The 15,568-nt window shown below is 36.3% G+C and overlaps 1 protein-coding gene across 1 annotated transcript in view; it reads left to right on the top strand.

Annotated features, from left to right (window-relative positions):
• Positions 1-13,413: 13,413 nt before the first annotated feature.
• Positions 13,414-15,568, top strand: part of LOC124361713 (protein LSM12 homolog) — a 56,900-nt gene continuing 54,745 nt past the window's right edge. The window contains exon 1 of the mRNA XM_046815634.1: positions 13,414-13,585. Coding sequence (XP_046671590.1) covers positions 13,465-13,585 — 121 coding nt within the window. The 5' untranslated portion in view covers positions 13,414-13,464. The remainder of the gene's footprint in view (positions 13,586-15,568) is intronic.

Raw genomic sequence — 15,568 nt, 5'->3', positions numbered from 1 at the left:
CAAAGGCTTTACTTAAGTCAAGGTAGATGCTGACAATATCATCACCATCCTCAAGGTGTTCAAGGATGCTCTCAACCAGAGCTGTCATCGTTGACCTCTTTTTACGAAAGCCGTGTTGGTTCTCTAAGTCGATGTTGTTTTTCTTCAGGTGATCTTCAATCCTGGCCAGAGCGACCTTCTCGATGATCTTGGAAAAGGTAGACACCAGGGAGATTGGTCTGAAACTCCCAAGCTCGTGCCTGTTTCCTTTCTTGTGCAAAGGAATTACTTTGGCGGTTTTCAGTCTACTGGGAAAGCGACCACCGACAAGGCTAAGGTTTATTATGTGAAACAAAGGCACCATCAGTTCGTGTAGACAGGTTTTGACGATCTTAGAAGAGTACTCGTCAAGTCCTGATGAGGTCTTGCTCTTCATTGCACCGACGATCCTCCGAAGTTCACTCTCGGTCGTTGGTTCCAGCTCTGTCATTGGGAAAGCAATGGTGGGCATGCTAGGTCTGACAGTTCCTGACTTGTCCTGTTGACTGCTCTTCAAGGTTTCTTCAGCAATTGATGTGAAGTAGATATTAAATACGTTGGCGAGCTCAGCTGGATTATCTATCCTTGTGCCATTCTGAAGCATCACGTAATCAGTAACCATGGGATCATGGCTCCTGGACCACATTTCACTATTTATGACCCTCCAGACTGCCTTAGATTTGCAGGTAGATTGGGAAATATAGTTGGATGTTGTCTCTTGCCTCAATGATCTCAGTTTTAGATCGTGTCTTCTTCAAATTATTAGCAGTCCACTTGTCTTCATTGCTTCCTGTTAGGACATAAATATCAAGGGCCCGAAGGAAAGAATCTCTCAGTTTAGCAGCTTCCTCGTCGAAAACATGTTTAATAGGGTTGAGTCGCTTTGCCCTAGACCGTTTTAGAAGGCAGGAAGCATTAAGAGTTAACGTGATGATTGACAAAAAGCTATTAAAAGCCTCATCAACGTCTTCGCTTGTTAGGACGGCCCTCCAATCCTGGTTCGCAAGTAGAGTCTTCAGATTTGTTAAGTTATTGGAGTTGATGGTTCGGCATACTGTTGGAACTTGTTGTTCAGTCCTAACCATTGTTAGCCCTAACTCACATATTTGACCACTGTGGTCTGAAATACCTTCGTTTACGACCCGGACCTTGACGATGTCGCTGAGATCTTGGGTGACACAGCACATGTCTATGGAGGAAGACGAGACACTGGTTATCCTGGTTGGTGGGAGGAGTAGTCTGTGAATGTTGAAGGTCGCTAGTACATCTTCAAGTTCCTTCTTTTCTGTCGATGGGTCCAGACAATCTATGTTAAAATCCCCGATGATTACAATGGAAACATTTGGGGAGGTCCAGAGCTTCAAGGTATTTTCCAGCGTTTGAAGAGCAAGGGTTATCGATGCTTTATTCTTTCGTGGTGGCCGATAAACCCCAAGGATATAAACGAATCTGCTCTTACTTAGGCTGATGGTTACAGCAGAGACTTCCACTATCAAGGGGATGCTGTGGTGTTCAATTTCCAGTGAATTTATTTCATTTTCATTATTTACATGTTTGAAAATCGCTACTCCACCTTTATTAATGTTTTGCCTACAGAAAGCTGATACAAGGTTATACTCCTCCAGTCGAGTGTTCTTCATAGTTTCCTCATCCTGACCATGCTCAGTGACAACTATTATATCAGGTGAAAACGATGCAAGTAGGTGGTTGAGTCTTTCTATCTTGTTGCTGATTCTGTCTGTATTTTGGTGAAAGATGATAAGATTTGAAGCGTCTTTCTTTCCGAGCTCACGAAGTGCCTGCCTCGTTTGGCTCGCTGCTTCCACTTCTCTTTGATGGTCAGAGCCTCCCCCAAAAAAGAAGTTTTCAACATTGACTCTTCTCTAGGTATTGGTGCCGACACGTTTTCATGGAATTCCTCAACAATGTCGGAGGTAGATCTTTCCGTTACATGACTGTTTAACAATTCTGAACGTTTCTTCCCGTTTTCTTCTACAGCTTTGGATGTTTTCTGCATGCGTAAGAACTCTTCTAAGTTGTTGTTGAAGAAATCCTCAAAGGTTTCGCCTTCTTTAAGAAGTTTAGCCGTGCAATGAGGTATCCTCTTGACACATTTTTTTTTTTTTAACAATAAAATAAGGATCATCAGGAATCTGGGGAGCGGGTGACTTGGGCGCAGTCTCAAAATCAGTTTCCATAAGCGAACTTAGCTTTATTTCCATTAAAGATAACCTTTGGTCCATCATTTGTTGCCCATTTGACAATTCGGACAAGTCCTTCAAAACGTTGTTCAGCTTCTGTACATGATAATTGCTAACTCCTTGATCGTTCATTAGGGTTTCAGAGGTTTCGTCACACTTCCTTGTATTTTTTTCAAAGTTCTCGATTTTCCGTTTTAAGTGTAGTATTTCCACGTCCCTATCCTGAATGATCTTCATTTGCTCCAGGTCATATTCATCAAATACACTTTGAAGTTTGGATTTCTCATCTTTTAACTTCAATATTTGAGGGCTCTAACTGCAAAAGTCACATTCTCCAATTTTTTTCGAAATTGACTTTTGGGTATATTCTAATTATATTCATAGCTTTGCACATATTGATCTAAGAGTTTTAAAGCAAAACTAACAGTATTCCCACTTTATTTTAACGGTGAAAATTACGTTTGTTTTCAAAACTCACATTCTCCAAAGTCTTTGAATGCAAAATTCACATTCTCCATTTCAGCCAATAGGAAGGCTTGTTTGAGTCACGTGACACTGCACCCTGTATCGTCTGTTTTGCTAATGTTTTGTAAGTAGGAAGTCAGTGTAGTGGTTGTACTGTTTCTGTTTTATGCGTTTAAATAGCTTAAAAATGGATATTAGTGTAAGACCAAGTGATAAAAGTAAAGGAGAAACACCCTGGAAGAAGGTTTCGAGCACCAAACCACTGGAAAAAGAGCCCAGGCAAAAAAGAAAAGGTAACCAAAACCTTCATACATAACCTCTATGTTCATAACCTATTTGCCATGTTTCAAAGACCGGGTTAATTAAGAAATAAAACTTTTTATTGCATAAATATTTACTTATTTAACTTATATTTAACTTACGTACCGGTCTGAGGCATAGCTTTTGGATGCTTGTCCATTCTCTAGGCGTATGCAATTTTAGCAAATAGGACTTAGGCCTTTGTTACTTTTGACACGAAATGCTAATTATATCATTTGTGGTTCTCTGAGACAAGAAAAATAGAAATAATTGCTGAATAAAATGTTTAGAATCAGCATATTATTTTTATTTTTTTTGTTTTCAGATATGCTCCGAAGGGTTTTCCGGATTTTTTTTCCTACGTGTAACCACCACCAAAGGCGCCCTACTTTGCCGATCATTGACAGCCCAGGACATAAGAAGATTTTTCATTCTGCTTTTTATAAGGAACATGATAAAATATACCAAGACAACTTTGTTCTTAAAGCATATAACAATGAACGTGATAAAGCGAAGAAGACCCAAAAACCAAAAAAATATTAAAAAAACAAGCTAGAGCAAAATATTTCATAACAAATACCGTGAGAAGAAAATGGTTCCGGTGTGTTTGGGTACTTTTCTGAGGGCCTTAAATATTTCCAGATTTAGAATTAATAAAATTGCTGACCGGTTTTATTACAAACATGAAATGCCGAAGGAGAGGAGAGGCGGTGACACTAACTGGTAACAGATTTGTGGCTAAAAAAGAAAGTATTATGACGTTTATTAATAGTTTAAAGTGCAGTGAAACTCATTACTGTACAAACAGAAGTGGGCCGGAAATATTTGCCTGCAGAACTAAATATAAAGAAGCTCTGGCGAATGTATCAGACCAATGCGGAAGATCACCTTAAAGTGAAAGACAGTTATTTTAGATATATTTTTAATAGAAAATACAACTTGGGATTCGGATCACCTAGGGTGGACGTATGTTCTACTTGCCTAGAATTGGCAGAAAAAATAAAGTCGACAAAGAGTGATGCCGAGCGAAACATGCTTCTTGTTGAGAAACGGGTCCACAAGCTACGATCACAAGCATTTTACGGTTTTGTTACAAGAAGACCGTGAAGATCTCCTAAATATTATCTTTCGATTGCCAAAAAATCAACCTCTACCTAAACTTCCGGATCAGTCCTCCTACTACACCCGTCAGCTATATTTAAATAATTTTTGTGTTGTAAAGGGCCATTCAAAATCCAAACTTGACAAAGATAATGTAACAGCTTACACGTGGACAGAGAATGAGTTTTCTAAGGGATCCAATGAGATTTCATCCTGTTTATATGACACTTTGAATTCTATTGATCTGACCCCCTACATGACTGTTCGACTTATTAGCGACGGGTGTGGGGGTCAAAATAAAAATTCAATTTTAATCACTATGGTGTGCTCATGGTTTGTCAATGCACCTGATAACATCAAGGAGGTACAGTTAGTTTTCCCATATGACAGGTCATAGTTTTATCCCCCCAGATAGGGTGTTTGGCAATGTCGAGAAGGAGATAAAGCGATGTGAAGTAATTTGTAAGCCCACAGGAGTACATTGACATCATAGGAAATTTTGCTACAGTGAAAAAACTTGGCGTTGATACTGTGAACCTTGATTGGAAATCTGAGGTGGAGCAACACATACGCAAGACAAGTACATGGCATTTTGGTATCCAGTCTTGTAGGCGGGTCTACTTTAATAAGGAGAGTAATGGTAACAATGAAACGGTTTTGGTACAAGGAGAATGTACCTATCGCCTTAAAAGCAAATCCTGAACAAGCAGCCAAGAAGTATAGTAAAAAGAGGGAGAAGCCTTAACAACATAAGACCAGTGACTATTGTTAAAGGTAACAGTGTTGGAAAGGAAGAAAAAAAGGCTGATGTAAACACTCTTCTACTAAAAACATTATGGAAATGAATGGCGACAGAATGAATCCCTGGAGTTTTTTAGACATTGTATTAGATGACCCTGAAGTCGAAGTAATTGTGGTTGACGATGAGGAAGGTTGCCAACGAGCCGAAGAGATGCCTTGTTACCAAATTTAAAATACTGTACAGAAGTCCTAAATGAATAGGCAATAAAACTTTGGTTCTCTGATTTCTTCATTTTATGAGTTTTAATACCGTGTACCTTATAAATCCCCAGTAATTATGTCTAAGCATATTAATTTATTACTATTTTCTTGTCTTTGAAAGCCTACAATGTTTGGTGTCAAAAGTAACAATCTCCATATCGGATTATTGCAAAACTAACATTCTCCAGTTTGAGAATACAAAAACTCACATTCTCCAAAGTTTAAAGGCATTTTTTCACTATGTTAGAGTGCTTTTATATACAAAAAATGTTGTAAATCTAATTCGATGGAATGCCAACTCTAAGAACATATTAATGGTTACCAAGGTTACTTTATTTATAATGCAAGTAGCAGTTTTTTGCTATTTTCGTAAAATTTTAAAAAGTGGAGAGTGTGACTTTTGCAGTTAGAGCCCTCATTTGTTTTTGTCCATCCTCGACCAGGGACGAAAGCTCGTCTATTTTAACGTGCAGGTTCACAATCTTTTCAGAAAGATGTTCTATTTCTGATTCCTTTACTGAAATTTCATTTTTACAGTGTAAAATTTCTGCTTTTAATTGACCATTTTCATCCAGCAGCGCATTTCCTATTTCCCCAGCTAGTTTGAGGGCAAGGTCATTTTCCACTTCATTTTCAGTCATTAATTTGGACTGGTTCAGCTCGCTAGTTAGTTCATCAAGCGTTTTCCCTGGGGTGATTTTGTGAAGAGGTGATTTGCATGCTAAGTCGTCGTTTTTATAATTGTAAAAGCTCTTTGGTCCATTGCAAAAGGGACAAAACCAAGTTTTATAGCCTTTTGCCTGTTTATTTATCTTGGAGTAGTGGTCTGCCGTCATCCCCATGCACAATCTATGGTACCAAACACTACAGGGGCCGTCGCATAGAACTCCCTCGTCACTCTCCAAAACCATACTATCACATAGTGGGCATATGGTTATTTCTTTTTTCTTTGCTTTAGATCTTAAATCCATGCTGAATAGCTTGTAAGTTGTAATTTCTAAGTCCCGCTTTCATTAATCCTCTTTAAGTTTTATATAGTAATATCAAACAGTCGTGTAGACGATATCATAAAGGCTGTGGCTTTTTTCGGGCAGAGCTTCACTCTTTGTCTGTCTTGACTTGTTATTGACGTAAGGAAGGAACGGAACGACAGAGTTGGGATGGAGCGTAGAAACAGGATATGGACTTTCTGCTTTGTTCGAGGTTATGTTTATGTTGAGTAGGTGATGACAACTGAAATCTGCAGGCTAGGGTTGATGTTAAGTGACGATTTTGAAGTGGGCCGTCATAGGATTTTCCACATTGATTGACACATATTTACTTACAGATCACGGTCGGCTCAAAACAATTATTCTCGACCGAAAAAACTACGATCTTGCAAGTAAACTGTTGAAACATCCAGCCTGACAGACCAGCGCACAACCGTCCGTTCCGTCCGTCCTATGATTGTCTCTCAGGCCACCCTCCCCTACGCGCCGAGCACGGTGACACTACCTGTAACCTCCGCATCAAGACGTGATACAAAACCCACCTTCTCCTCTCTGCCAATTTAAATTTTACTTCCCCTCCAGTCTTTTTACCAATTATTGGCCTAGGTTTCCCCCTAAAACCACCATTCACCGGTTGAGCGCTAAGCCTATTTCTCCTATGTGTAACTGCGCCAAAATTATCATCCACCTTAGATTCTGGAAACTTTCGGATGTCAAAGAGTTTTCTACATCCGCTACAGAGTTGGATTTCACCCATAGACCACTCCTGACAACCCCAGAAAACGACTGTTTAGGATGATCATCCACTTGAAAAACACTTGTGTTAGGCCTACTTACCACCGGCTTGTTACCACTTTGCTTATTTATACTATTTTCAACTTGCACCCGCCTGGATTTGTCAAATTTATTTGGCCGAAACATACTATACCCGTTAGAAGTGTCATCATTTCCTAATGACACCTGGGTGCTTGATTTAAGCAACTCCTTAAGAGCCTCATGTTCAGTTTGCAGTTCTACCAAATCGTTTCTAACTTTTTCATACTGTTGAAAAAGCAAGTCCATTCTTTCACATAAATTGACATTACTGTTACTATGAGCTTCAAGTTGCTCCAAAACTAAGCACACTCGGCCAATCACACGAGTCCTTTACTATATCAGACTTACAAATAACTAAGTCTAATCTCTTTTGACAGTTAGTACAGTACCATTTCACATGATCCGGAATGTCATTGATTACAGCACATAAGTCATTGTCAACATTTACACAAGCTGGATGAAACTCAGCATTACAATATCCATCACAACACATAGCAAATTCATCTATATTTAAGTTACATTTGCCACAGGTCACTTCACAGCTGTCAGAGTTCACTTAACTCTTACCGGGTAATTCAACCCTATTGCTGCTTCGTGTTTTCATTGAAGCCAGATTTCGGTAATAATATACAATGTCAGATTCAAAAAGCTTTGCTAGGTATGCGTGCCAGTGCACAGTCAGCAAAATAGTCTAGCATTAATGACACAATTAGCGTCACCATTAACAATTACTCCAAAATGTAATTGTTAATAAAATTATAATAAAATATGATGCATTGTAAAATCTATGTACAATAATAATATTACAAAAATAAATTAATTTTCATTTATAAGATTCCATATAATTTAATGGCACATCTCTGTTTATAATGTTAAAAACTTGCAAAAAGTATATTACTGGTTGTGGTTTTGAACTGAAGACCCTCAGGTTATGAGTCTGTTATTCAACCAGGCAGGCCACAAAGAACTCTGACAACAGAAGTTAATTTCATTCAATCAAAGTTTCCCCACTGATTGGAAGATAACAGATTGACTGTTGATAGTGGGTAGAGTGTTATCAACTCCAAGGGTCAGTTGTCTCTGATAAGAAGGTAGATCTTTCTTATCTATAAAGTTGCATAATACAGGAAATTATCACAATGGGTTTTTTAAGTTCTTTGAGATTTTACAATTAAAAAAGCGTCAAACATCAAAAATACCACCTTCCAATTGTAGCACCTTAAAAACTACACAACTTTACCTGAAATTTTCACACAAAAACACTTTTTAAATCACTGTAAAATCATAAGTTTTGTGGAGCCAAATTAATACACAACCTGTCTCATACACTCCTCTCAGTTATCTCAGGAGGGACATTTTAGTCAACTCAAATCTAATACCTTTTAAACGAAAATAAGAAAATTCAAGTTTGGAATATTGAAGAAAAGACTAAACAAAAGCATTTACAATAATATATTTAAGTAAGCGGTATTATGTTTACCTAAGAAATAAAATAAAATCATTTCCTGCATTGTCCACTCTGAAAAACTAGGCCTCTTCACTATGATTTTATTACAATCGCCTTTAAAACGCATTTAAACTGATAAAGGCGTGAAACAAGGGCTTCATTCAATGCAGTGTACCGCCCCGGCCGGTTCTATAGTGACGTCATCTTACCGAGAAATGGTCTGCCCCACCTTCTCTGCTCTATATATCTTGGTCCTAGACCAGAAATTGGTATGGAAACCACATCTAGAGGGTGTCAAAAAAGCCTTTATGACAACAGCCATCTGCCATTGGTTTCTTGGTAAAACATGGGGGCTCTTAAACCACAAATGGTCTATTGTTCATGAGTGACAACAATAAGGCCAACATGATATGCATCATTGGTATAGTGGCCCAAAACAAATTAAAGGACTGCACACACTACACTTCTAACCTGTGTGAAGATTACTGATGCAATGCAAACCTGTCCGACTGCAACATTGGTTTTCACCTTGTGAGAAAGGAAGCAATGACCAGTGCCATAAGGCTGTCAGACAAACAAATTCTTTCCATGGAACCTGAAGGACTTGAGTATCTTCAAAGAGTAACATGGGATAAAATTCCTTAATTCAGTTACAGACCATCCTTGTTTCATCCATTCATGGCAATTTTGCAGCTCTAAAATAAATGGCAAAGCTGGCATTAAAAGGACCTAAATGCGAGTTAGCAAAATCACTACGAACCCATGCAACGGATTACAAGGGGAAATCTGTGAATACAGGAATATGCCTCAATAATCCTAAAGAAGGGGATGATACAATATTATACCACAATCAATATAATTTCAGATAGTCAAGCAGCGCTAAAGGCTCTAAGTTCTTATACTTGTGAGTCGATGATTGTCAATTGTTCAGCGCAAAAGAACCAAGCAAGTACTCTAACCTAAGGTATCTGACAGGCCTCAACTATCATCAGCATAAGAAGGGAAGGGCTGAGATAAAAATATGCTGCTCATGCAACGCTGCCATTCATAAAATATTCAGTGATTTTGGTAAGGTTATACTATGCTACCTTAAAAAGTTCTCAAGAGAGAATCCTAACAGTACCTCGCTCTTCTTTAATAGTATAAAACTCCTTTACCAAATATAGTAGGGTTATATCACAGTAGACAGGGTTACTGGTTGTGCTCCAGCAGGGCTCACACTTTGGCAGTCCTCTATGGTAAATAAGATACACTTTCGTTTACCACTGTATTTTATTTTTAATAACGGCTAGTCTGAAAATTATAAAAAACATTACTTTTATATGTTTTTTGTGAAAATAAATATCATTTTTATCTTAAAAGTTGATTTTTGTTTCATGTATGAAACACCCCTCCCCCACACGGATACCTGCTTTGCAATTTGTACACAGAAGGCTGTTTCCAGAGACAGTAATGAGTTCATTATATAATTAATTGTCAATAACTTTTTGAGCATATAACTATTGACTTTGATAAGTAAAAGTCATACGTTTTACATATTTTAATGAACCTTGAATAAAACTGAAAACAGTCTAAACCACTCTCAAGCAATCAATGTGCAGTTCTAGGTGCTATAGTTTGTTTTCCTAAAGAAAATCGGGTCCCTGCGACACATCTCATAAGCTAAACAACTCACTTCAAACGTCTACTAAAATATACACATTTATTATCTGGGAAATATTTTTTTACTTTTTAGGCAGTTTTTATCTATGTATTCGAGTAAAATAAGTTATGTGTCTTTGTGGATTGTGGTAATAAAAAATATGGAGAAAACGCGTTTTCTGTTTAGAATTTAGGCTTCCTCCATTTTAACTCATCGACTCCAAAATTAATGACAGTAAAAAAATCATTTAAAGCATTTGTTGCATGCCTCATAATTTTGTAAATCTTTATGAAATACTGTAATATTATTAGTTGTTTTGAAAATACTGGAAGATACCCCCTACATTCTGGATATGAATATTGATTTAGATTAATACTCATTAGACTTGAATTTATCTATAAATTAGGCTCTATTACTTACTGTCTTTACTTGTGAGTGTGGATGCAGATCAAGCGAGGCACAGTCACAACACTGAATTCTAGACATGTTGCGTTCGGAGCAACTTACTACTGTGCGCGTGCGTGGCCATAATAATGAAACTCGTCTAGGTACCTATTCCGTGTGTTAAAAACAAACAAAATATAAAATATTGACAATCTTGTTTTCAAATAAACCAAACAGCAAGATGTTTAAATTAGCCCTGTGCATGCTTTGAAATAGTGGAATATTTCATTCAGGAAAAGGCCGAACTATCTGCTGGGCGAACTGAACTGACCTAGCTTCTATACTTTTTATGCAGCTACGGGGTCCTCCAGGGATCAATTCTGTTTCTCACATAATGTCAACTAAACTGGATCATAACTGCAGGCTGCAGGGAAAAGTCTTGCAGTATGTTGATGTCACTACGCTCTGTTTCACTGGAAAATCTAAATCTCTTTTTGAAGAACGGGCTTTTGTTGAAATCAACAATTGCGTTCATTATTTCAACAGTCTCAATCTAAAAAAAAGTCAAAATCCAATGTCATTATATTTATTCTGCTGCACATAGACCTAGAATGTGGCCCTGCCGTCACGTTGGTAGATTCAATTATGGAAGAAATCCACAACAATAAATTCCTTGGAATACACCTAAATCGAGAGTTGATATAGAATTACACTATGTTTGTGCCAAATTATCCTAAGGTATTTATGTTTTGATGCCATTAGCCAATTATTGCCCGACTCAGGTTCTGATGACGGCGTATTATGGCTTTTATTTATCCCCACTTTACATACGGAGTGGTATTATGGGGTGCCAGTGCAAACAACCAGTTGATGTTAGAGATGCCTTCAAATAATTTCAGCTGTTGACTCTGCCAAGTCTCTACATTTATGAAACAACTCTGTTCTGTATGTCTAAATATGCTATGGCAACTGGCCAAGACGTTCATTCGTATGAGACCAGAGGCAGGGGAAACTACCGAACTGGTAGACACAGAACAGTAGTTTACGAACATCTGCCCTCACTAGCAGGTGTTCACTTCATCGTCTTCATAAAAAAACTACCAAATTGGATAAAGAATGCAGCAACACCCAAGGTGCTCAAAACTCGTTTGAGACGCTTTTTAGGGTCGCAAGTTTTTTATAATATTACCGAGGTTTTGGCATTTGACTGGAAGATCGCCCAATCAGGAGATTGGCTTCAGCGATGAAGGTAGAAAATTGACAAATGGATGAAACTTGCATGAATGTTGAATTATATGTTTGAGTGTGCTTCTAATGTGGCGAGAATGTACAAAATTTATAAGAATCATGTCTCTGCAATCGATATTGAATGACTGATTGGTTGTGATCGGGCCGGCAGACTGAGCATGGTGTCTGCGCATTCCAAATTGGTAAACTTATCCACAAGGTTCGTTGTACAATTCCTCTCTTAACTCGTTCCACTTACCGCACTTGCTCTAATCATCGCTCACTTCAAAGTTCAAAGACAGTTCGAAGTTCCTTCGCTGCAGTCTTGGAAACTGTTTGCTCAATCCACTGTCCTCAGGCTTAAGCACTTTCTATGGGTTTTTTAAACATTAAATTGACATTTTAATTCTTATGATAGTAACCGCAAGAATTAGACACATTATAGGACCGAGACGAAGAACTACCACGAACGTAATAAAAACTCGCAGCAGAACTGATGAATATATAACTACGGCGCACATGTCACATCAATAACTGCCTATTCTACGTAACAATTTAACTCCATAAAAGTAATAGCTCAATAATAATATACAACCATTTATAATAATAGAACAACCATTGAATCGTTTTCGCCCTATCACTATTCATAGCCACACACAAAACGCTCCATAGTCCAGTTTACCTCGTCACTTCCAGGACAGCGTCAATTCCTTTTACGATAATTATAAGCGGTCTCGGTTTTTTATATCGATATTACTTACCTATCGATATAACCCAACGATACTGATTTTGAACAATAACTAACTTGTATAAACTTTCAACGCTTTTTAGATAATAAACGTATTGTATTTTATAGGTAATAACATACATTCGAAAGCTCATGAAACGAGGTTTAAAAAGTAGCATATCAGCCAACCAGCTTGCAGATCATCTCTACATTTGTGTAGAAGAGAAGTACTATGTAGAGAGGATGCTTTCAAAAACTTCCTAAAAGCGGTTAATCATTGCTACTCAGATGAAAGAATGCAATTAAATAGTTACGCATATTTCGTATTTTCTGTTATACATGTTTTTAATATTGCTAAAATTTCATTATTTATGAGTTTTTCCTATATTTAGTTTCAATTGCTTGAGTGGTCGTTATAACTATTTTATTATTTATGAGATTGTCTATGTGTATTATATTAATTATTTTCATTCCAAATTTGATTGTTATTATAAATATATGTTGATAGACTTGTATGCCACGAATATTAAGTATTGATGATTATACTAATCTAGATAAAAACGGGTCCGCTTATTGTACTCTAAATTAAGTAAAGTCCTCCATCGCCCTCCAGTGCGCGTGGTTCATCAGCAGGAGGTTTTCCACAGCAAAAGTTATATTTAGGATTGTAAAGGCATATTACGAGTATCAGAAAATAAGTGTCCCTTCAATTCACAACAACCAGAACGACCCATGTTCATGAAAAAACAAAATTAAAATGCTTGATTATTATGATTTGCTGTTACATGTTTACATATGACATGGATTAAATGAGAAAACCGCAATACAATTACAATAAATATGTATTGTTAGACATTTTTGATTAAGTAGGGATCTATCTAAATTTAAAAACAATTTAGAGACTAAAACCTAAATTAAATAATACAGTGTATAATTGTTTAGTTATGAGTAAAAAGCTAAACGGGTCTGTTGTAATCTGTAAAATATGTGTATAAGTAAGAGCAATCATGGTTTATTTGGGATATTTAAGTTGTGGCATTGAACACGTTTATTACTGGCAAGCCTGTCTAATGGTGATGGTCTTGTATAATGGTGGGGGTGTTGAGTGGTTAACCAAGAGGACTGGATTGGAGTGAGGAAAGAAAATGGCCGGTGTTAGTGAGTGTTTTGGGATTGGGAGTACTGTAGCTTGTAAAACATGTTATAATAGAGAAATTGAGGGCGAAGTACTTGCCTTTGATCCTCAAACTAAGATGTTGATTTTAAGTATCCTTTTATTTCTCAGCTGTAGTAATATTTGCATGTAAATTGTGTTTTTTTACTTCTCCAACTTCCACGGGCTATGGAGGATAAGTTAGGTTCATCATGTCCATGCTTCTCAAATATTTTATACGGTTTTAATTTAATATTTAGTAGAATAATATGAGCTTTGCATGCAAAACTATTTTAATTGTGTTATTACTTTTATTACTTTTTAACTCTGCTTTATTGGCCTATGAGATAACTTTATGTATAGATATAAATTGATAGTATTGGTATTACTACATAGACCTAGCCTGGAGAAAGTGTTTTCTTGCTAGATTGTTATCAATAATGTGTTAGGCCTATTATTAAACATTAAATTATATATATATATATTTGTATTAATACAAATAGAATTGAAACTAGGCCTAAATTTAAATTATTTAATTTTAGCTGAGAGTTTCCTGCCTATGAAATAAAAATAGCAGTAGGCTAATTAAATTTATTGCTGAGCTGAAATATTTTCTTTGAATCCTTTCAATGGTGGTGCGTATAGAATAAATGGAATAATGTGTTATTAAGCTAGCCATGCTACCTAATAAAATCTAAAAACTTGTTATAAATAGCCTAATAGTACATAGGGAGGATAATAGTATTTGAAAAATTTGCCATCGTTATATGGCACAAAAGGTATAATACCAATGTTAAAATCTAACCTCTTCAGGTGTAGAATAGAAATCATCCACTTTTTTACACCTGAAGAAGAGTGTAATTTAAAACCTGAGATATAGTGTACTTTTTTGTTGTAATGCATAACGATGGCAAATGTCTGAAATCCAGTTATCCTTTCAAACCTCACATTGTCAATAAGAAACTCAACAAAGAATAGTAGTAAAAAATTTTGAAAATCAGTTTACAGCGTTAAAAGTATTGTTTTTTAACCCTGCAACTGGCTTTAAGCGATTATCGACGCATTAACTATGTCGTAATATGATCTCTCACAGCAAGCCTATTTTTACTTTGTTTGAAGTAGGTAAAACATACATAAATCTAAAGAAAGATCCAAGGTTTCATATTATATCATAAAAGGTTCTAAAGTTACCTTAAATCTTTCATTATAAAATTCAAAACTTGGATGTTGACATTTCCGATTGCCATTTGTTTGCGTAATTTCCGAACACGCTAAAATTACCGCATGTTTGTCAAATTTCCCTATCGTGAGTTTACGTTCTACACGATCGTAAGTGTCGTCATTGAAAACAGTGTATTCTTGGCTTTCAGAAACATCTTTTCAATAGCCAGTAGGAAAATAAATGTTTATAAAATAAGCGTTTGAAAAGCTCGTGTTTTGTAAAATTCCAAAATGCCTAATGCGTCGAAAATAGTTTCATTAAATTTTATTATTTTTGTTACTTTATCGTTGTCTGGAAATAGTGAAAATCATATCAAAACAAAGAAGACGAATTGCTCTAAGCAACAGTATCGTCAACGAAGACTATGAACTAGTATTTTATGTTTGTTCTGTTGCACAATCACCGACTCAGCTAGTAGATAAGAACAATGCATCGCTTGGTTGCCATGTTGATTTCTCTGTTGTTATTACGCCATTGCCGGTATTAGTGTATTGCTTGCTATTTATTTGGATATTTTAGACTTATCGTTATTTAGTGTGTATAAATAAAAGTTTGTTTAGTGTTTGTTTTAATTAGTGAAGTGAAAAATGTAGAGGTTAGGTTAAGTTTTAGTGAATAGGTTAGATTTTTGTGAAACTGAAAGTAAGCATGTTATACGCTTCAGGTTCAGATTCAAGATTCAAGATCTTTATTTGTTGTTAAACATGATTTACATGCAATAAACATCGTCAGTAATATGAATGGCTTAAAAAATATTTAAACTAAGAACTTCTTATTTCAGTTTCCCTAAGCTTCTTTCAATTTCTTAATTTTTAATAATTAATTAACAAATTTAAATAGAGTAACAAGAAACTAACAACAAGAATTAACAGAA

This window comes from Homalodisca vitripennis, chromosome 5 (genome assembly GCF_021130785.1).
Source record: "Homalodisca vitripennis isolate AUS2020 chromosome 5, UT_GWSS_2.1, whole genome shotgun sequence".
NCBI lineage: Eukaryota > Metazoa > Arthropoda > Insecta > Hemiptera > Cicadellidae > Homalodisca > Homalodisca vitripennis.
This window is presented reverse-complemented; position numbering and strand designations above follow the sequence as displayed.